We start from the raw sequence: 15839 nt of genomic DNA on the forward strand, positions 1-15839 counted from the left end.
CTCCTTCCTCTAGATATCAAGTTTGAGGCAAAGAAAGCTATCAAGTCCCAGGCAATCGCGGATTTCGTCGCCGAGTGGATTGAACAGTAACTGCCGACTCAGGTTCACTCGGAGCATTGGACCATGTTCTTTGACGGTTCCAAGATGCTAAATGGTTCCGGCGCCGGAGTGGTGTTGGTCTCCCCCAGAGGAGATAAACTCAGATATGTTCTTCAAATCCACTTTGATTCCTCTAACAACGAGGCAGAATACGAATCACTTTTATATGGGTTGCGCATGGCCATTTCACTCGGCGTCCGTCGCCTCATGGTCTATGGCGACTCAGATTTGGTGGTCAATCAAGTGATGAAGGAATGGGACGTCAGAAGTCCAGCCATGACTGGTTATTGCAATGCAGTGAGAAAGCTGGAGAAGAAATTCGAGGGGTTAGAGCTTCATCACATACCCCGACTGAAAAATCAAGCAGCTGATGATCTGGCAAAAATAGGTTCCAAAAGAGAAGCCATTCCCAGCAATGTGTTTTTGGAACGCATCCACACACCATCAGTCCAGGAGGATCGCTTCACTAAAGAGGCCCTGCAACCAAAAAGCGCCATAGATCCGACTGAAGTTGAAGTTCCAGCTGTGGTCGACCTGATCATGGAAGTCTTGGTTATCACTCCCGTCTGGACAGAACCGTACATCGCGTACATCCTAAGGAAAGAACTCCTAGAAGACGAAGAAGAGGCTCGACAGATCGTCCGTTGATCCAAGGCCTTTACAGTCATAAAGGGACAATTATATAGAGAAAGCGCGACTGGGGTCGGCCAGAAGTGTATTACACCAGAAGAAGGTCAGATGATCCTTAACGATATCCACTCGGGGACCTGTGGTCATCATGCGTCCTCTCGGACCATTGTGGCTAAAGCATACCGAGCGGGGTTCTACTGGCCAAGAGCCAATGAGATGGCAAAAGAGATAGTCGACAAATGTGAAGGATGTCAGTATTACTCCAACATGCCGCACAAGCCCGCGTCAGCCCTGAAAACCATTCCACTCGTCTGGCCTTTCGCTGTTTGGGGGCTGGACATGGTTGGACCACTGAGAACAGGCAGGAGCGGCTTCACTCATTTGCTGGTAGCAGTCGACAAGTTCACCAAATGGATTGAAGCCAAGCCTATCAAGAATCTTGATGCTTGCACCGCTATCAGTTTCATCAGAGAGTTGATATTTAGATATGGAGTTCCACACAACATCATCACCGACAACGTGTCAAACTTCGATTCCGACAAATTCAGGGCCTTTTGCGCCTCTCAGGGTACTCGGGTCGACTATGCTTCGGTCGCTCACCCTCAGTCGAATGGGCAAGCAGAAAGGGCAAACGGGCTAATTCTCAAAGGACTGAAACCCCGATTGATGCGCGATCTCAAGCACGCAACAGGTGCATGGGTCGACGAGCTTCCATCAGTCCTTTGGGGATTGAGGACAACCCCGAATCGATCGACCGGAAGAACCCCATTCTTTCTGGTCTATGGAGCCGAGGCAATCTTACCGAGTGACCTGCTTCACAACGCTTCCAGAGTCGAGCTCTACTCAGAAGATGAAGCAGAACAAGCCCGGCAGGACGCAGTCGACCTCCTAGAAGAAGAAAGAGAAATGGCCTTGATTCGATCGACCATCTATCAGCAAGACTTGCGTCGATTCCATGCCAGAAACGTGAAGAGCCGAGCCTTCTAAGAAGGAGACTTAGTCCTCCGAGTGGATCAGCAGAAACCACACAAACTCGCTCCTACTTGGGAAGGCCTCTTCATAGTCACCAGAGTCCTCCACAATGAAGCATACCACCTCTACAATGTCGGTCGCCAGATTGATGAGCCACGAGCCTGGAATGCGGAGCTACTCCGCCCCTTTTATACTTAAATTCTCACTCGGATGAGATGTAATAAGAAAAACTCCTGTAGTTTATTTATCAAAGACAAGAGCGTTACAATTTTCCCAGTGATTATTATTTTTGTTTGCGTAAGAAATCCCCCAGTGGGTGGCTTAGCTGCGAATCCGCTTCGCCTAAATTTGTAAAAACAGTTTCCTACCGAGTGGCGAGCCAGCCTCCCACTCGGGGGCTTAGCTGCGAATCCGTTTCGCCTAAGTTTGAAAAAATCCTACCGAGTGGAGAGCAATCCTCCCACTCGAGGGCTTAGCTGCAGTCCAGAACTCGCCTAAATTTGAAAAAATTCTACCGAGTGGAGAGCAATCCTCCCACTCAGAGGCTTAACTGCAGTCCCGTACTCGCCTAAGTTCTCTCACTTAGAGAATTAGCTGCAGTTCGGCACTCGCCTAAGTTTGAAAAAATCTTACCGAGTGGAGAGCAATCCTCCCACTCGTGGGCTTAGCTGCAGTCCAGTACTCGCCTAAGTTGACTTAGCTGCAGTCCGGCACTCGCCTAAGTTTGAAAAAATCCTACCGAGTGGAGAGCAATCCTCCCACTCGGGGGCTTAGATGCAGTCCAGTACTCGCCTAAGTTCTCTCACTTAGAGACTTAGCTGCAGTCCGGCACTCGCCTAAGTTTGAAAAATCCTACCGAGTGGAGAGCAATCCTCCCACTCGGGGGCTTAGCTGCAGTCCAGTTCTCTCACTTAGAGACTTAGCTGCAGTCCGGCACTCGCTTAAGTTTGAAAAAATCCTATCGAGTGGAGAGCAATCCTCCCACTCGGGGGCTTAGCTGCAGTCCAGTACTCGCCTAAGTTCTCTCACTTAGAGACTTAGCTGCAGTCCGGCACTCGCCTAAGTTTGAAAAAATCCTACCGAGTGGAGAGCAATCCTCCCACTCGGGGGCTTAGCTGCAATCCAGTACTCACCTAAGTTCTCTCACTTAGAGACTTAGCTGCAGTCCGGCACTCGCCTAAGTTTGAAAAAATCCTACCGAGTGGAGAGCAATCCTCCCACTCGGGGGCTTAGCTGCAGTCCAGAACTCGCCTAAATACGAAACACATCTCATTCCTCAAGGATGACAAGGGGCAGGTCGACCGCCACCTTCTCCTGGGGAGCTTCACCACAAATACAATGCGCGATTCATCCCGCTCTACAGTAACGAAGTGCGGGTCGACTGCCACCTTCTCCTGGAGAGCTTCGCCACAAATACAACGCGCGATTCATCCCGCTCTACAGTAACGAAGTGCGGGTCGACTGCCACCTTTTCCTGGAGAGCTTCGCCACAAATACAATGTGCGCTCCGTCCCACTCTGCAGTAACAGGGTGTGGGTCGACCGCCGCCTTCCCCTGGGGAGCTTCGCCACAAATACAAGACATGGGTCGACTGCCTCCCTCTCCTTCGGAGCTGCGCTGCGAATGCAAAAGTTGTCTCGAATGAAGAATGGGTTCACTTAGCAGGAGATTCATAAAGATATTCAACGGTAAACCAAGTTCAGGTAAATTCCAAAGATTCCAGATCACAGATCGAAGTACTCGGGCATGCAGCCCGAAAAACTTTAACGGTTACAAAAACCACTCGGCATTCCGAGGCAAATTTAAGGTGGGACATAAGAGTTTGTTCACTCCGCGGGAGGAGGGCTGGCAGGCTCGACGAACTCATCCAGGTCGACGCCGTCGGCTATCCGAGTGGCTGCAGCGATGAAAGTCTCCATAAAGGTTCGGAAGTCATGCTTCTGGGTGTTGGCGACCTTGATTGCTGCCAGTTTGTCCTGTCGCACCTCCTTGCAATGGACACGAACCAAAGACAGAGCCACGTCAGCGCCACAGCGAGCAGCAGACTTCTTCCACTCCTGCACTCGGTCGGGGATTTCATTTAGTCGAGTCATCAGGGACTCAATATCATTGTGGAGCACAGCCTTTGGCCAAAGTGTCGGGTCAATCCGCGACATGACGACCTTCAGTCGAGCCAAGTAGTCCACGACACTGTCGATGCGAGATTCCAGACGGAGCAGATTCATGGCAGTTTCATCTTTCACGGGAGAGTTGATTGGATCCAAACCTGGTTCGATCCGCCCAGTCTCCTCTTCAAAATTCTGGCAAAACTCAGCATTCACGATCCAAGGATAAGTCAATTTTCGTACACTGAGTCGACACAAAAAAAATCAGTCAGAACAGAATGTGCACTTCAAGCTTGATGAACAATTTCTTGGCAAGACTTCTCAGATAGCTCTCTAGATCATCCCTCCTGCGAGCAATGCCTTCCATTTTCTCGCCCTGGACGAGATTCGCCTTCTTCCAGCGCGAGCACTCCTTGTTGGAGTCATTCAGAGCGGTCTTCAGCCTGGTATTCTCTTCTTCCAACTGGCCGACCGAAGCCAGCTTCTGTTCGGCCAGGGCGGTCTTGTCGTCAGCCTCCTTACGAGCAGCGGCCAAATCCTGATCCTTCTTCGCCAGAGCTTCTCTCAGTTTTTCTGCAAAGAAATGATGATTGATTCAGAAATAGCAGAAGGGTACTCAAGCCTAAAACTGACCGGTCGACAAACTCGTCCTACCTGCGGCGCCGTCTCTGACCTTTTGTAGCTCTGTCCTGGCCAGCTCCAAGTCAAGGTTCAGTTGAATCTGCTGCTTCTCCAAGTCAGCAAAGCGAGCTCCAAGATCACAAGATTTCTGAAATCAAAGGGGAGAAGTTATTTTTACAGCAAAAAACAACAAAGGCAATAAATACTAAGACTACGGTCGACTGCTTGCAGTCCATCATAGTTTCGGGGACTACACCTAGTGGGTGCACTTAGCGTGCCCCCACCGGTTCTGATCCCACTCGACTGGCCCGCCGAAGTCGAGTCTAAAAAAGGGGCAGAAAGAGAGAAAGTAGAACTCAGACTACAGTCGACTGCCAGCAGTCCACCGTAGTCTCGGGGACTACACCCAGGGGGTGCACTTAGCGTGCGCACCGGTTCTGATCCCACCCGACCGGCCCGCCGAAGTCAAGTGGAAGAGACAAACTACCAGTTTGGTTTATACATTCGGCAAAATACAAAGACTACAGTCGACTGCCAACAGTCCACCGTAGTCTCGGGGACTACACCTAGTGGGTGCACTCAGCGTGCCCCCACTAGTCCAAAAATTCAATCGACGCACCCAGTGGGTGTACAGATGCAAAGGTTTTCAGAAAGAATCTTCAGGTAGCATATCCTAACAGAAAAAGCGGCGACCAACTAATCTGAACGTTGCTTTGGAGAGCCGAGTTGGCATCATAGGCGACTTGGCTGGCGTCTCGCACCATCTTCATCTTCTCCATCATAACGCCCGCTTGGCGTATGGCTTCCCTAGCAGCATTCACCTCGTCCTCTAGGCCATGATGGGTCGCAAAAACTGAAGGTGGGTCGACAGAGGCCCGAGCAATCGGCGAAGAAGGCAAGGCACTCGACAGTGGCTCGGCGAAGGTAACAGAACCCTGATTGACGTCGCCAGTGTCCTGAACGACTGGTTCCGCCCTCGGCGTCGACTGTAGCGCCTCGCTTACAGGAGCTCGCCTATTCTTCCTCGTCAAAGGCCTCTCGGGCTCTTCATCATCATCAGGGAGATCAATAATGTTGGGAGCTGTGCAAAGTTCGATTGCCAAAATCACGTCACCCAATGATGCACATTGTAGTTGAATCGACCGAATAAAGATAGTATGGCAGAAATCATACCCGGATTAGAAGTGACCGCATCCTCCATCACCTCATCATCATCCCTGTAAGCTGAGGTCCCGGAAGTGGCAGCGCTGACAATTCCAAAGTTCGTCCAGTTAAAACAAGAAAAACAAACAACGCGGAGTGTCGAGTGAATACAAAGAGAGACACTCACGCGGAGGCGGCGGGGATATCAATCTTGAGCTTCGGCAACGCCTTCCGAGTCCTCGGCTCTGCAACTTTGGGGTGCTTGGGCGCCTTCTCAGTCGGGGTTGGTGAAGAGATCCGAGGACGCTTCGAAGATTGACCAGCCTGAGCAGTTGCCTTGTCGCGGGCACTCGGCCATTCTTGGTCAAGTTTGGATCGCCTCTCCCTGCGAGGGGGCGACTCGACTTCTTCTCCATCACTTGAGTCGTCGCTTCATCCATCCCCTTCACCATCGGAAGTCCACTCGCCACTTTCGCCGCCACTCGCCTCGCCTTCCAGAACTTGCTCTTGCTCTCCGTTGGGAATTGAATACATTTCAATAATGGCCTGAAAGAAAGCAAGGAGAGCAAAGTCAGTCGACGCAATATAGGCAGCTGCGCGAGTGAATTCAGATTACAAGCAAAAATTCGGAATCAGACCTGCTCTGGTGCATGAGACTGGTCGAATGGAGGAATTCTCCTGGCTCCCCTAGGATTGTCCTTGTTCCCGGTAATGCCCGACAGCCACTTCTCCAGTGTGTCGTCGTCGACCTCCTCCGGATGGATCTGAGTGGAGTCTTCAAGACCCGAATACATCCACATCGGATGGTCTCGAGCTTGAAGAGGCTGGATGCGCCGCTGAAGGAAGACCTCCAAGAGATCCATACCAGTGACCCCGTCACGAATAAGCTGGACCACTCGATCGACCAACACCTTCACGTGCGCCTTCTCCTCCGGGAGCACCTTCAAAGGGGAGGGTTTCTCCACTCGGTCCATGTTAAAGGGAGGGAGGCCAGTCGATTGCCCTGGCATCGACTGGTCTTTACAGTAAAACCAGGTCGACTGCCATCCGCGAACTGAGTCAGGAAGAATCATGGCTGGAAAGGAGCTTTTCCCTCTCGTCTGGATGCCAAGGCCCCCACACATCTGGATCACTTGGGTCCTCTCGTCACTCGGATTAGCCTTTTTCACTGTCTGGGAGCGACAAGTGAAAATATGCTTGAAAAGACCCCAGTGAGGCCGGCAACCCAGGAAATTCTCACACAAAGAAATGAAAGCGGCGAGATAAACGATTGAGTTGGGGGTAAAATGGTGGAGTTGTGCCCCAAAGAAGTTCAGAAACCCTCGAAAGAAAGGGTGAGGAGGCAAGGAAAATCCACGGTCGACGTGGGTGGCAAGAAGAACACGCTCACCCTTCCGAGGTTGCGGCTCAGATTCCTTCCCCGAAAGCCGTGCCGAGTCATAGGGGATCAGCCCCCCTTCGGCCAGGTCGTCAAGGTCTTCTTGGGTGATCCTCGAGTGGATCCAGTCGCCCTGGATCCAGCCCTTCGGCAGGCCGGTCCGCGAAGAAGATCCGCCCCGGCTGGTCGCCTTCCCCTTCGACCTCGCCGTCGCCTTCTTTGCCCGCTCCAGAGCCGCCGTCTTCTCCTTCCCCATTGCCGCCGGCGAGACGCATACGGAGCGGTGATACTGGGGCGAGAACGAGCGCAGCGGAGGGACGTGGAGAGGAGAAGGGGAAATGAGAACGCACTGTTCGGGAGACTCCGGTCCAACGCCTTATATGAGGCCGCTTCCGAGTGGCTGACGGGTAGGCCCAGGTGACTCTGTCAAATCTCGTAACGACTGCGCGCGATACGTGGCGAAAAAGGCGGCGCGGGGATCGAGGCGGCTCCGCTCTATCCCATCCGATTACTGTGGCCTCCCCCGTCCCGCGCGCTTCCCAAAATTCGGATCCCACGAAATCTGCGGGCAGCAAACAACTCGTCAGACCAAAGATCTCCTCCGCACCGTCACTCGGAGCCTTACAAGTAAAGAAATTCACTCAATGAAGAATTAAGAATGGATCAAGGCGACTGAAAAGGAAGTTGCTGTCATCACCCAGGTTCGTTGATCCGAAACAAGATATGCTCACGGCATGAAAAACGAGTCGGAGAAGTTCTCAACTCCTTCTCCACTCAAACCTTGATCCATTCGGGGGCTAATGATGAAGCTATGTACCTAGGGTAGGGTCATGGACCTGTCCTAACTGCCCTACCCAAGGACATCTCTAGAAGAAATCACCTTTCAATCGACTTGAAGGTGTTCCACTCGACAGACTCGAAGACACTCGACCAAGAAGCAATCACTCGACCAAGATCCAACCACTCGACGGCCAGGAGACCTAAAGTCACTCCGCACGCTAACGGTCGGTCATTAAATAGCTTTTATGGTCATCATAGGACTTTATTACCAGCGTTACCAGTAACGCCCCGCCTTAATGTACACTGAACCCTTTGTAACGTGGGCTGGCCGGGGTCCTGGCGCACTCTATATAAGCCACCCCCTCCTCCGAGACAAGTGTTCGCACCTTTGTAACTCATACTCACATAATCCAGTCGACCGCCTCCGGGCTCCGAGACGTAGGGCTATTACTTCCTCCGAGAAGGGCCTGAACTCGTAAACCTTGCGTGCTTACAACTTCTCCATAGCTAAGATCTTGCCTCTCCATACTTACCCCCCTACACTACTGTCAGACTTAGAACCACGACACTTCCTATGCTGTCTGTGTGTTTGTTAGAGAAAACAAGAGTCAAACATTTTAAAATGATAATGTGGTGGTGGAGTGTCTTCTTCTGAACCATAAAAGATATACATCTGATTTTCTACAAACTATGTCTTTTTTCTTCTTCTTTTGTACCTTGTATATTTTTCATTAGCATAAATTTATCAATGTTGTATATTGATGCCAGGGATGTCACAACAGACGATTCTAAGCAGGGGCAAGGAGAAGGTGACTATAAAGAAAGAACAAGGAGAAGGTGGCCTCGAAAAAGAAGAAGCTAGAGAACACCGAGCTTTGTCACCAAATTTACATAACATAGAGGAAGGTGAAGAAGCAAGACTCTAAGGTGTTATACTTGGTTAATTTTTGCATAAGCAACGTCTAGCTAGGCGCTAACTTAAAACCCATTTTACATCGCTGCATACGGCACTGCCAAACAGGTCGCTGTATTATCAATATTCTAAAATAGTTTTTTTTGAAATGAAAGGTAGATTTCATTCTACCTTATATATTTCAAAACAGGCCGTAGCCCGGAGACCGTAGGTCCATTACATGAAGCTTATATTCTGCACCAAGGTGCATAGGCTATAAGCTGCCTATCGAACGGAAAAGGGGAGGAGGAGGAGCACAAAGAAGTGGAAGAGCAGGCACATCAGCAACATCAGCAGCCTAAACTACATTATGCCTATAAATTATGCAACCAAAGCAAGACAACTTGTTTGTGATCCGGGCTCCTTGCCCGATGACTCCAGAGCTTCAGAAGATTTGAAGCGTACAACCGTGCATACGTTGGAGACCAGGAAGTGCCGTTGAACACCCTATCATTCTGGGCGTGCCAAAGAGTGACAGCAGCAACAGCGACAAGAACATGCCAGGCAGCAAATGAAGGCCAGTGTTCCTGCGACAGGCGCATAAACTCCAGGAGATCCACAGAGCGCGAAGCAGAGCTCTCCAAACCGAACCTGTCCCAGAGAGCAGCGGCGAGAGAGCATCGCAAGATGATATGATCGATGGACTTGCGGGCTGGGCAGATGTCACAGTCAGCATGAGAGGCCACCGAAGTCCAGTTCTTCTTAAGCATGTTATCCCTCGTGTTCAGACGCCCCCAAAAGGCTAACCATAAGAAGATCCGGTGCTTAAGTGGGATGATAGAGTCCCAAACCCACATGCTGAAGCGGCCATCCACCCCCCGAAAGGTGAGGAGGCGATAAAAGTACGAAGTGCTCAAGGCCTTGTCGTAAATGGACGAAGAGCGGTTGTCTCGGTGGTGAGAGACATGTTAAATGTGCAGCAGAAGGGAGTGCAGATGGTGGAGCTCCTGGGCAGCAGATTTGGTGAGGTTAGGGTGTAGTTGAATGTCCCAGACACCAGCAACAGAGAGTTGTGAAGCAACCGAGCAGTTACCATCCTTTGCAAAGGTGTATAGGGTCGGCAACACCTGGAAGAGTCGCCCGACATCTAGCCACTTGTCATGCCAAAAGGAGAGATGACATCCATTGCCCAGAGAGCCTCTGGATGCATAGAGCACCATAGGAATGAAGCATCTGAAACCTTTCCAGATAGACATATCCCTACTGTGAACTCCAAAGCCCATGCGACCATTGCAGTATTGTGCAGCAAACCACTGAAAACAAGGGATATCAGAGGGCTGCAGAACCTTGGCCGCAAACTTGCACAACAGTGCTTGATTGTGAGCAGCTACATCATGCACACCCAGCCCACCAGAACACCGCGGCATAATCACGTAATCCCATGCCACCAAGCATTGGCCATCCCGTACGCTGTTCTTGCCTTGCCAGAAGAAAGCTCGAAAGAGATTATTCAGCTTTGTAAGAGACTCCTTGGGCCAAGGGAAGCATGTCATATAATAACTTGGAATGGCAGCCAGCACAGAGTTCAGCAGCGTCAGCCGACCACCCCATGATAAAAGAGTAGCTAACCACCCCATGATAAAAGAGTAGCTAACCAACCTGACGGTCGCTTGTCAACCTTGTGAATTACTGGCAGCAGCATGCCATGAGTGATCTTATGCAAAGATAAAGGTAGGCCGAGGTAAGTACATGGGAAGGAAGAAACCGGGCAGCCGAACAGAGCAGCAATCTCAGACGCGGTGACAGCGTATAGCCCAATAGGAACCAAAGTGTTCTTGTCGAAGTTTATGTGCAGACCAGTAAAATCTATGAAAGCTGCCAGGATATCCCGAATCACAGTGGCCTGCTGTATGCTGCCCTGAAAGAGAAGCAGAGTGTCGTCAGCGTATTGTAACACCGGAAACAACCTGTCAGGGCCTAAAGGATGAACCAAATTCCCGGCCTCAAACGCCACACAACACATACGTTGCAACACGTCGGCCACCAAAATGAACAAGTATGGAGACAACGGACCGCCCTGCCTGAACCCTCTTCGGGGGACGATCGTGTCCCCAAGCTCGCCATTAATCATGATCCTGGAACTGGAGGTGTGCAGGAGAGAAGAAACCCAGCCAATCCATCTGCGGGGGAAGCCCCTTGCCTCCATAATGTTGGAAATGCATGCCCAACTAACGCTGTCGAAAGCTTTCCTGAAGTCCAACTTCAGAACAATCATAGGCAAGCGCCGCTTATGAGCACTCTGAATCATGTCAGCTGCCATAGCAAAGTTCTCCACAATAGACCTGCCCTTAGCAAAGCCAGACTGCAACGGGTGAATCAACTCCGGCATCTGACGCTGCAACCTACGGGTGAGAACCTTGCTTGCTAGTTTCGGCACGCTGTGGACCATGGAAATAGGCCGGTAGTCACGGATGTCAAGAGGTGTTTCCTTCTTTGGCAACAGAGTGATGAACGCCGTGTTAATACCAGAGAGATCCACTCGGTTGTGATACAAGTCTGAGAAGAGCCGCTGCAAATCAACCTTGAGGACGTTGTGAAAGGACTTATAGAACTCATTCGTGAACCCATCCGGACCCGGGCCGCAGTTGTTAGGAGAGTGATTTATTGCTTCCAGAATTTCAGCCCAAGAGAACTCGTTGTCGAGGCAGGACAAATCTATATGATCGTAGAGGGAGTGAAGCTGAACTGTTGGCAGCGACGGGGAAGGCTGACCCAAGATGTCCGCATAGTAACTGGTGGCAAGCTGTAACTTGAGCTGGTCCTCATAATATTCAACTCCCTCATGAACCAAAACCCTGATCTTATTACGCCTGGCGTGACAGTTCGCAGCAGCATGAAAAAACTTGTTGCTCTCATCACCAGAAACGCACCACCTTAACTTAGCGCGCCTGCGCCACATCGCCGTTTGCCATAAGATAAGCTGCTCAGCTTTGGCAGACGCAAAGCCCTGCAGCATCGCCTCAAGTGTAGACAGCGTGCGCCTTTCTTCCACTGCATTCAAATAGTCAACCACCAGCTTGTTGTTATCGATAAGCAGATCCAGACCAGGGCGATTACGCTTCCACTCGCGCAGCCCTGCACGAACACGCCTCATCTTGAAGCTGATAAGAGAGGCGGATGAGCGGAAAGGCCTGGTACCCTTGGACCAGCCCTCTGCGATGATCTTCCTCGTGTCCTCCCTGACCAGCCAATGGTTCTCCATACGGAACAACCTGCTCTTCCCTACCTCAGAACCAAACTGAATCGGAATTGGAATATGATCTGATGTAACAGCGGGAACAGTCGAAGCAGTTGTCTGAACAAAAGCTAGGAGCCATTCTGTGTTCACCAAAACCCTGTCCAGGCGAACCAGGGTGGGACAGCCACGCTTGTTCGACCATGTGAACTGCCTGTTGCCGATATCCACTTCATCTAGCCCGTGCTCCCGGATCCATTCATTAAACAAATCCATCATAGACCAGTTGATACGACCCCGAGACTTCTCGTGTTGAGAACGATACATGTTAAAGTCTCCCACAACCATCCAAGGCTCTGAAACCACGCCGACCGCAGAGCTGGCCGTCTCAAGGAAGAGAGAGCGCTCATGATCATGACAGGGAGCATACACACTTGTGAGCAAGAAAGAATCATGGCTAGCAGCAGAGACCAGCCGCATGGTGATATGAAACCCGTGCGCAGCCACAAGTTGACCAGAAACAACAGCAGAATCCCAGGCCACCAAAAGACCCCCGGACGAACCAGCGGACGGAACGAACACATGATCATCAAGATGAGTGAAAGTGCGTTATATCGACTAGAGGGGGGTGAATAGGCGATTTTTATGGAAGTCTTCAAAACATGGGAATTTTAAAGACAAACGATAGAAATAAACCTATTACCATGCAGCGGAAGGTAGACTACACTAGGCAAACCATAGTCAAGTATTCAATGGAGTGAGAGCACAATGACTAATAGCAGCAATGTAGTAAGGATCAGGTAGGAAGATATTATGAAGCCAAACAGAACATGCAGTCACTCAGTGAAGACAAAAGATAGTGCTAACATACAATGACTTCACAAGGAGTAACAGTAAGTAAAGGGAAGGGAAGGATGAAACCAGTGACTCGTTGAAGACAATGATTTGTTGGACCAGTTCCAGTTGCTGTGACAACTGTATGTCTGGAGGGCGGCTAGGTATTTAAACCTGAGGACACACAGTCCCGGACACCCAGTCCTGAACACGCAGCTCAGGACACCCAGTCCTCATTGTATTCCCCTTGAGCTAAGGTCACACAGACCTCGCCCAATCACTCTGGTAAGTCTTCAAGGTAGACTCCCAAACCTTCATAGACTTCGTTCACCGGCGATACACAATGTCTCTTGGATGCTCAGAACGCGACGCCTAACCGGCTGGAGGATTCACAGTCCTCAAGTGTAATAAGTCTTCAGATCACACAGACAAGAAGACTTAAGTGATGCCTAATTCTCTTTGGCTCTGGGTGGTTAGGGTTTTATCCTCGCAAAGAATTCTCTCTCAAAAGCTTCGAGGTGGGTTGCTCTCAAATGACAAAAGCCGTATACTAACTCTGAGCAGCCAACCGTTTATGGTTGTAGGGGGTGGGCTATTTATAGCCACTAGGCAACCCGACCTGATTTGTCCGAAATGACCCTAGGTCACTAAGGAACTGACATGTGTTCCAACGGTCAGATTTCAAACTCACACGACAACTTTACTTGGGCTACAAGCAAAGCTGACTTGTCCGACTCTGGACAAGATTCACTCTCATAGTCTTCACTCGAAGACATAGGTTTTGGTTAGGCATCACTTCAGTCATTCTGACTAGTTCTCTTGGACCCCACTTAACAGTACGGTGGTTTCTATGACTCAACACAGAAGAAAAAGAACTACGAAAGATCTAAGTCTTCGAGCTCCATAGGCTTCATGCGATGTCCTCTATTGTCATAGTCTTCAATGTGAATATCTTCATATACCACCTTTGACATCAATGTCTTCATACATTTTTAGGGGTCATCTCTGGTAGGAAAACCGAATCAATGAGGGACTTCTACCTGTGTTATGCTGCAATTCTCACAAACACATTAGTCCCTCAACTAGGTTTGTCGCCAATACTCCAAAACCAACTAGGGGTGGCACTAGATGCACTTACAATCTTCCCCTTTTTGGTGACTGATGACAAACTAGTTGAAGTTTTCAACAGGGAATATAATATGTGAAATTGTAAAGGGTAAGGAATTGTCTTTATAAGTTGCAAGGGCTTCCCCTGAAGAAGTGCATATAAGTAATTTGCTTTTGGAATGCAAATGCATATGACAGGTTGTGCTTGTGGAGATCCTCTTCAACTTATGATGACAATCCACTATGCATGTGAAGGTATGTGAAGATAATGACATGCATAATGGAAAATGAACGTCTGCAAAATGATCTAAGTGCGGAATTTATCGTCGCACATGCGGAATTTATCATCGCATCACAAAATGGCAAATAAGTAGCAGACGACCATCGAGTTTAAGTGTTACAATTCAAAGAGTCAAATGTATCAAAATGAGAGTTGTAAACACGAAGCAAAACATGAAGCATCCGCCCATATAGACCCGCTTGAAGACTATCAAACTCATATGCTTCTCCCCCTTTTGTCAGTAAGGACCAAAAAGGTTGGAAGACATAGAGCCTCTACTCGTTCCCATGAGGAGTAGGTGAAGCAGCAGGGTCGTTGGTGGTGTTTGGCGGTGCTGAAGAGCTTGGAGCAGAGTCGAAGCGTGCTGAAGGAGGTGGCGGTGAAGTAGCATCGTCTTCATCCTTGATCATTCTGGCATTCACAGTTGTAGCAGAGGAAGAGAACTCAGAGTCTTTAAGAGATGGAGTTCGTCGCAGCACTGCCCTTCGAGGAGGTGTGGATTTAAACTTGAAGCGCTCAGAGAAACCATCCTCTTGAAGATCATCTTCAGAGCACATCAGCGTCAGCCCTTTCCATGTGCGTCGAGAGGTTCATGGGCAACAAAGGCATTCTTGGTAGCAAGATTTTGAATGCGATTAACATCCACCAAGAGGCTTTGCATCTGACGCTTCAGCCAGTCATGATGCCTATCCTGTTTCTGATGAAGAGCCATAAGAAGCTCTCGGTCATTGAGAACACGAGTGCGCTTATTGGGTCGTTCGACAATGGTGCTATCAGTGGCTTCAGTGAGAGTAGGATGCGGTGCACGTGTAGTGCCAGCCAAAGGATACACACGAGTTACTGCTTCAACTCCTTCAATGTTCTGAGAAAAAGTTTGATGCTTTGCATTCTGAAGACTTAGAGGTTCCTTGGCAGGCTCAGGATAGATGGCTTCAATAGACATATCCACATCATGCAGAAAGATCCGATGATTGCGAGCAGATGGCTGATATGAGATAGCGGAGTGAAGTTTGATCAGTCGCATTACCTATGGGGTGTAGAACTTCAAGCCAAAAAGATCAGAGCCTGAGGCAGCAAGTTGGCGAATGAAGAAGTCCTGTGCATTGAAGCATTTGCCATGAATAATATAGAAGACCAAAGTCTTCATTGCACCTTCCAGCTTGGCATGTGGAGAGTGTCCTTTGATGGGTCAGAGAGTTCGCCTTATGATGTGATAAATAATCCTTGGCAGATACTTTAGGTCTTCAACAAAGAACTCTTTGGGATATGCAGCATCTTGGGGTAATGGCTTCATCATACTGAGCATCTGACTCATGTTAGGTTCAGACTTCTGAAAGATGCTCTCCACAGCTTCACTGTGAAGTTGACAGCCAGATTCGTAGAGATCGCCTGGAGTGGATAGACCAGTGAGCTCAATAATGTCAAAGGCTTTGGCTTCATGATGAACATTTCCTGTCATCCACTTCAGGACCCAAGTCTTCGGATCTCTGTTATACCCGTGGATGTGAAGTGTGGCATAGAATTGGAGCAACAACTCTTCATTCTAATGCTCTTGGTCAGTGACGAACGGCAGCAATCCAACCTCTTTGAAGCAATCCAGAGCCTCTTCTAGACAGGGCATACCAACTATTGCTTCAATGTCAAGACGCTTGTGTGGGAAGATGCGACCTTGATTGTAAAGAATGCAGGAGTAATAGCTTCGCTGCGGATAGCTCCAGAACCGATCAGATGATATTCTTTCCCTTGAGTAGGGGTTCCTGGAG

General features: G+C 49.6%; 1 protein-coding gene across 3 annotated transcripts in view; it reads left to right on the forward strand.

The window, feature by feature from the left end:
• LOC125519896 (uncharacterized) overlaps positions 1-15839 on the forward strand; it is a 43691-nt gene that overhangs the window by 10062 nt on the left and 17790 nt on the right. For 2 of the 3 annotated variants that reach the window (XM_087535158.1, XM_087535157.1), the window contains exon 6: positions 8497-8634. In XM_087535158.1, coding sequence (XP_087391284.1) covers positions 8497-8634 — 138 coding nt within the window. Of the gene's footprint in view, positions 1-8496; positions 8656-15839 lie in introns of all 3 variants that reach the window. The other variant, XM_048684673.2, reaches the window with a different exon arrangement.

The sequence above is a fragment of the Triticum urartu genome, chromosome 7A, assembly GCF_056163025.1.
Source record: "Triticum urartu cultivar PI428250 chromosome 7A, HENAU_Tu73, whole genome shotgun sequence".
NCBI classification, from domain to species: domain Eukaryota; kingdom Viridiplantae; phylum Streptophyta; class Magnoliopsida; order Poales; family Poaceae; genus Triticum; species Triticum urartu.